Here is a 7,552-nt window from a genome sequence, read left to right on the forward strand (position 1 = left end):
AATGACATTGCTGACATTATCCCGAATTAATTATAATAATTTTCTGATCAATACAAAAAGTCAAATAAATGGCAGCACTGTAAATTGTTCCTCTGCTCAACACTGCATACCATCTACATGTGCACAGTTCTTTCTCTTTCTTACATCGCTCACCCGTAACAGCTCCTCGGATGTCTGCTCATTCACTACAATCTCAATTGAGGAATTTGTCTTATTGCCTCCTGGGTATCATGTATTACTACTCTACGTTGCTCTCCTGCAACTATGATAATGTTTGTCTTGGTTAGACTCCTCACGTGCCAATTGTGAGTTCCTGTTATTGTGATGGACTCACATTCATGAAGAAGAATAACTGACTCTCTCTTTGGGGTCCAGGCTTTATTTAAATCATATATCTAAATATGCTGTCAAAGACAGATCCCATTGTTTGAGTGTCAATGTGGAAGTTAGTGGAACATGAAAACTAGAGTTGTATTAATACATATTGTCTGACACGCAAATACCCTGTTTGAATGAAACAATAGGTAATATACTATTTTTATCTTCTTTTTTGGTTCCTTTTTAAGATGATATGCTTTATCTTTTTTACTGAGAATGCATGAGAGGAATATGAACGTAACTCTATTATAAGTGCTTTAAGGCCCAAATTTATAGTTTACTAAATTGTTGATAATTCATGCAATTTTTTATTCAGAAAAAAATGTGATTACGTAATCTTTAAAGTCACTGTCACACTCAATTTAGAACTGGGATTTATGCTAGCGATAGTTTTGTTCTTTTAGTCAGGTAAAATTGTCCTATTATATTGATCCTTATGTGGAGTGTGAACAAAAGTAATTGATAAAAACTAAAAACAACATGTTCACTGTGGTTTATAACCATAAAGATTGGCAAACCACATACATTACAGTTAGGCTTGATTGTAGTTAAAGCTACAAAATTGGTAAACAATTATCAGGCGGATCAGCACAACAGGCCTTTTCTTATTACAAAAATGTAATTTTATGGAGCTAAAGAACACATTATTATGCCTATTTTCTTTAATTTCTTCCATAATGTCAATTTTTGCATATCCTTAGGTCTAAGGTATTAAGCTTAACACAAGACTAAATATAAACAAGTATAACATGTCTCTAATACTCTCTGCTCCTCTAATAAGATAACTCTAAGTGAAAAATAATCTCAAATTGTCTAAGTAAGTTTAAACTAACAAGGAGAAAAACAGGTCCAGGCAGAAGTTTGAAAAAAAGCCCTTTGAAATATTACAGAATTTAGCCACCCGCCAATTAGCTTTTTGTGAAGCAAAGGGACAAATTAGGACAAATAGTTCTCATTTTCTTTTTTAGGATAAATACAGATGAATTCATTACCCTTTGAAGCTTGATTTACAAAGTTGGTTGCTTCTTTAAAAAAAGGAGAATAAACTCAAACAACTCAAAGGAGAATACTCCTTCAAATAGCGGAGTGCATTATATTTCATGCATTATGCATTCTTTCCTATCAAATGAGATACAAACTAAATACAACTTGAAACACTAACTTTTTAAGGTTTTTCATGTCTGAAAGGTGATGGATGTTCATCAGACGAGTAGCCAGATAATAGCAAAGAGTTAGAGAGCAATGTCCTGCTGATGATTTATTGTAATGCAAATTTACTGTACCTTCAATGTTCTTTTTTTCTTTTGGTTCTCTGGTTTAAGGGAATGGGTTTAGGATCATTTTCACTGAGCAGTACTTTCCACTTAAGAAGGGAATAGGGAGCATGTCCTATTGCGGCCTGCAGACTCAGGAACAACTGAACTATTTACATTAAGTTGGTCAAAATCATAGATTCACAAACAGTGTCTATTGATACGGACAAAGCTTTCGTTGTGTTGTATCCACTTTGTACACAGATTCATTCACTCAGTGTCAAATGATCCCTTAACGTTTTAAATGTTTGCGATTAAATATTGAAGAGGTGAAAGAAGTGACAAAAGTCAGCTTGTTGGGGTAGCCTACTGAGGAAATATCAGACATCATTCCAGTGTCGCACCTTAAGCTGCACATATTATATATTTATAATGTATTATGTAGGCGCTATACATGTTTCTTTGGATTCATTTGACAGTTCAAAGAACATTTATTTAGTGAATCCTGCACTCTAAATGAGCACAGGAAACCAGCTGATGCCAGTTCAGATGTTTTGCTTTGGTCTTTATTTCAATAATGTCCCGAAAGGGGTTTGAAAAGTTGCCAAATCTAGAGACAACGCACATAGTTCCATATTTAGCGTAATTGTAGTATTTTCCTGTCAACCCTATATTCAAGAGACTATTGTTGTATACCATTCATTTGTTACCAATACGTTTTAAAGGAAACACAATTGCTGCTTCAATTATGTTCACCGGCAAAGGTTTTCCTTTCAATAGTTTTTTAACCAAAGAAAAGTCACATGGAGAAGGCTGAGATGATGTTGGGCAAATTATGGACTCGGCTTTGTGTAGTGAGTCCTGCGTGTGGTGCTGGAAACATTCTCTTGAGATTTTGGTCCATGTTCACATGAAAGCGACAGAAAATTGCTGAAGATTTGTCGTCTCCACCTTCATGTGTAAATCTCCCTTTCCACCAAATCCTAAAAGTATAGGATTGAGATGAGGCTATTGGGTACACTCACTGTCATGTTGGTGGAACATGTGCTTTGTGGCATGGCTATCCTGCTGGAAGTAGCATTACAAAATGAGTAGACTGTGACTAGATATCATTTTTTTACATGACGTCAATATTGCTTGATATAATTCTTTCATAACATGATGAATTAACACCTGTGGTTCACAATCAGTTTCAGTCGTATGTCTGTGTAGTCATGTATATGACAAACAGGCAATAATGCAGGTATTGTGGTTGATCTCAATATATTTTTACTTTTTATGTTTCTCCTTTAGATGGCCCCTTGGGACCTCGTGGTTTAGTGGAAGCTACAGAGATGTGCACACAGGAATGCCTAGTCCTGGGACATTCAGACAACTGCTGGATGCCCCCGACATTGGGAACATACCAGCAGCCCAAGTCACCTGTGTCTAGCTTTGGATCTCAGAGGGAGTGGGGTCCCAAGGAAAAACTTCTCAATGGACATACTCTAACCAGAACCTGGAAAAATGAGAGTGGGCGATCAGAGCATTTCGGTGACAGGAAGCAGTTTGGGAGCGGAGAGGGACACTTCACAAGCAGTGGCATGGCTGATATTCCGCTGGTGAGTCTTAAGTCCTGCCAGCCAGCCTCCTGCCCAGACAGCCCGAAGGACCAGCAGCTATAAGATGGACTTTTCTTCTGTGCTGTGAGATGTCCACCTGAGCTTCTCTACTGTTTTGTTATTGTTTTCTTTCTTGTTTCATCTTTTTCCACTTAAGTTGATGCTTCTGCAGTGTGATAGCCACATATACTATGTAGGCAACAAAACTATAGTGCTTATGCTGTGTTCTCTACAATTCACTTTATTATGGCTCTAGAGGAAACCTCTTCTTTTTTTTGTGAACCTCCATGGATTTCTTCAACTTTACATTTTCTGTCCACTTCATGTGTGATTTGGACAAGTGGAGGAAGGACATGCGTAAAATGGAGAAAATAAAAACAAATTAGAAAAAATGAAGAAAAAAAAAGCTACCATGGCAGACCAGTATATACAAATATTTGTGGTGTGGTTGTTATTGAGTCTTTCAGGACTATATTAATCAACACAATCAAAGAATATGGAATTACATTTCAGAAAGTGTTCTAATAACGCTGTTAGTGGACACTTGTTTATTCTGTCATTGTCTGTGAGTTTGTAAATAAGAATTATTAACCACTTTCATGTACATGTAATAACCACAGTGAATAGGACAGTTCTTGGCTGTCATCATAATGGCTTGTTATAAGGATTTGGGATTTCAACAGGACAAATATATAATTTGGCATAATGTACACTGAGTAAACATTTACCTAATTCTTTAAAACCCGATGGTTGATTTTGAAACAATTTTCCATCCCGTAATATACTCAATGTTGCCCATATTTCATAAAGACTTTTGTCAAGTACTGCAAAACCACAGGCAAACATTTTCTTTTTTTTTTACATTTTATATGAAGGATGTCAGTGCTCAATATGTGCATTATAAAAATTAAAGCTTTGAAAGCTCTCCTCTATAAACTGATTTTAAAAGTGTTACAGTACAATTAAATAGCAATATATTTGTAAATGGCTAAATGTTTTATCTAACGTTGATCTTATTATTGTATAGATTTTATTCAAATTGTGATTTAACTGAGTGCAATCCCTCAGTAGTACCTGCAATTTATTGGCATATGTGTATATATATATATTATTTCCACACAGACTATTATTTTCCATACATAAGAAAACACAGGTTAAGAAAACAATGTAATCACTGTGCCTTCAGGATGTTTCTTCAAACACTGAATTGTGCTTATTTAAAAGATGAGAACATGTTGGCTATAAAGACTATCCTGTCTGATAATCAAATGCCTTATGCATTGGATGTTTGCCAAATTACACATCACACTTATATTAAAGTACATAATCAAGGCATGTGCAGATAATGGGTCAACCATGGAAGATCATCTGTCGTTCCCCTGTCTGAAAAAGTTTGTTTTATTCCACAGCATGTAAGGCAAATTACACAATGGAATAGCATGCTAAAAGTTACAGCTTTTAAAAATTAACTTGATCATTTTTCTGTCATTTTATTTTGTTGGAATAGAGTTGATTTGTGCATTTCGGAGACATTCAGTTTGTAAAGCACTTTCATATTTATGTCACAATATAAAGAAGTTAAGTGGGATGGAGTGATTTGCTTATCGCAGTACGTTTGTCAGTTGTGAGGGTGTTTGACATCACAGATACTGAAACAGTTAATCCTTGTTAATACTCTACAGGTATACAGCTACTGCAATAAATGTTTTAATTATGTGTATGAATATTTGTGTGCAGGATGATCACCTCTGGAGTTCTGTGTCTGTTTCTAAATAATTTTGGGCAAAAAAAGTCAATCATTTATCTAGTGCACAGCACACTCATGAGGTACAACCTAGCTGTCCCTAATTTCTTGAGTATTTGTTTCTTTCTTGCAACAGCCAGGTACTTGTCATTAGCCAATAGTCATTGAATTAGACCCGTGTCCCGACGAGAGAGTTCGGACCCATTCTCAAACTACGTCCTAAACCAATGTCTTACTTGCAAGATGTTGACCTCAGCTAAAACAGTGTGTGAACGAACTGTCCTGTCGCTTCACTCCAATTTCTCACTGCTTTGTGGTGAGCGTACTGGGGCTACCCTCAGTCCCTCCTTTGTACCAATAACTTAAGGCTATCTTTCAGGTCAAAGGTTATACAGCCGGATGCTTTTTGTCTTCCACCCTATGCGGAACAGGGTTGCTAGGTTTAGGCATTCCATTTTTTAAAACACATTGCCCCCATCAGACACACTTCACAGCTGTTTTATCAGATGATGTGGCCTCCCACAGTGGTCCACTCATAATTTACCTTTAGCATGGCTGTGTCAGTGGCCTAATTCGGTGGGTTTAGGATCGAGGACACTTGTGGCATAGCCGTGGTCGAATCCTGTTCACAAGCAATGCTTGTCAGTTCATAAGGTTCTAACTCTTGGACATTGACAGGATCCTTTTTTGGGACTGTGCTCACAGGAACGACTGGTGAAAGGCGTGGTATGTCGGTCCATTCTGTTGCACCTGACCCTTCCTTTGGTCATGATACACCTGTACTCCTTGATGAAAAAAAGAATGGGATGTGCAGGATGTCTGCTGTTTGTCTTTTGACGCCTGCACGGTTAGGCTGTGGCTTTAACCAGTTCAGTTGCATTGGTGGGCGGTGGCATGTAACCTATAGCGGGTATGGGTCAGTGTTGTTTGGTAAATATTATGTTGCAGCAGGATGTGCATTATTTTACTCCACCCACTATACCCTTAGAGTCCAGTAGAGAGCAGAACATGTGTTTGAACGAATGTTACAATATTGTAACATTGGTGTTAGCTGAAAATAAAAAATTATAGCTTAGAAGCAGGGTGGGCTGCCTTATATACTGTTTGAAAGCAATGTCCTGAAACTTTCAGTGGGCATATGGGTGACTCATGATCGCAGGAGAGTACTACTCAGAGTCCAGTAGAGGGCTCCACCTTTCCTATCGATCGTAACCTTCGTTATCAGCTTTTTTAGGTGCTGAAATAATACAATTTCAAAAAGAGGGTCCAGAGGTCAGTACAATGAAGGTGGGCTTTTGCTGATCCTCTAAACTGGTGAAAGAGACTGTATAGGTAGTTATATCTGCTTTAGGCACAGCAGGCATGCTGATTGAGGGGAGGCTGCAAGACCCAGGAGGGAAGTCTCAATATAACTGTTACATTTTTGGCAGAAGTAGAGGTGCTACTAACAGCTTCACTTGAAAGGCTAGTCACACCAACAATGTCTTAAAGCCCCTAACTGCGTGTGAAATCACTCCATCGTTAACTCCTTCACTACCGTCATGGTATAGTCACTCTAAGAAGTAAATGGAGATTTGAGAATTGCACGACTGTTGATTTTCACATCACAAAATGTGATGCATTGCGCGATTGTTAGCAGAAAGCCGTGTACATCCCACAGACACACATTTTAAATTCCATTGTGGGGATTTCTGACGGCACTGTATAGTGGAAAAATATCACACCCAGTATTTGACCAAACCAAACTTCCCATAACAAAGTGTAACTCATGATATATTATTCATATTTCCACAGATGTTTGGATAATACTGCAGAACTGTGCTCACCAACTCACAAGCAATCAGCAATACATGTGCATGCTAGTACTGGCCAGTTATGAAGGGCCAGTCACCCGGCATAACTGGTGAAGTAATTATATTTTCTTTATTCTTTTAGGTTTTCTTTCGAGCTGTAACCTCATTTGATATATTTATCAGCTGTCGCCCAATGGACCTGCTTAAATTCTTATTTGCCATGCTAGCTATCGACTTAGGCAAGAATAGTTTCTGAGAAGCTTCAAAGCTAATTGCCTTGGAAGTGTGAGGAGAAGTAAATTAGTGTCACGCCACAACCAAGAAAAAAGGTTCCCAATCGCATTTCCTTTTTATATGGCTTTGAGAATATTTTTCTCAGGAAAGCCTGTGTGCACAAAGTGGAACAGAATGAATGTTCAGCGGGGAATCAGTCACAGAGAAGGCATGCACTTCAGACAGAAGAAGAGACAACTCTCCACAAAGATATAGTCGACAGAAACAGCACCATCTACATATTTTGAAGGCCATATTTGAAGATAATAAGAGCTCAAATTAATGTTAGCCTGCTCCAAGACTTCTAATAGTTTCATTTCATCTCTTGAATGTGGGAGACTTCAGTCTGGATCTCGACCAGTCTTCCAGACCCTGTGGCCTTGTGAGCCTAAATATCTTCAGCCAGGAGGGATTCCTGTTTGGCTCACTGGAAAAGGAGCTCTGTGGTAGGCCAAGATCTGAAACCGGTTTCAGAGGAGTTTTAAAAAGTGCAATTTTCTTTGTAGACTG

At 37.9% G+C, this 7,552-nt stretch overlaps 1 protein-coding gene across 1 annotated transcript in view; it reads left to right on the top strand.

The window, feature by feature from the left end:
- The window catches only part of pcdh9 (protocadherin 9), a gene marked incomplete at both ends in the record, with an annotated part of 186,534 nt that extends 183,239 nt beyond the window's left edge, over window positions 1-3,295 (top strand). Inside the window, one exon of the mRNA XM_079216910.1 lies at window positions 2,925-3,295. Within this exon, the coding sequence (XP_079073036.1) occupies window positions 2,925-3,295 (371 nt within the window). The remainder of the gene's footprint in view (window positions 1-2,924) is intronic.
- Window positions 3,296-7,552: the final 4,257 nt, after the last annotated feature.

Source organism: Taurulus bubalis, assembly GCF_910589615.1.
Source record: "Taurulus bubalis genome assembly, chromosome: 4".
Taxonomy (NCBI): Eukaryota; Metazoa; Chordata; class Actinopteri; order Perciformes; family Cottidae; genus Taurulus; species Taurulus bubalis.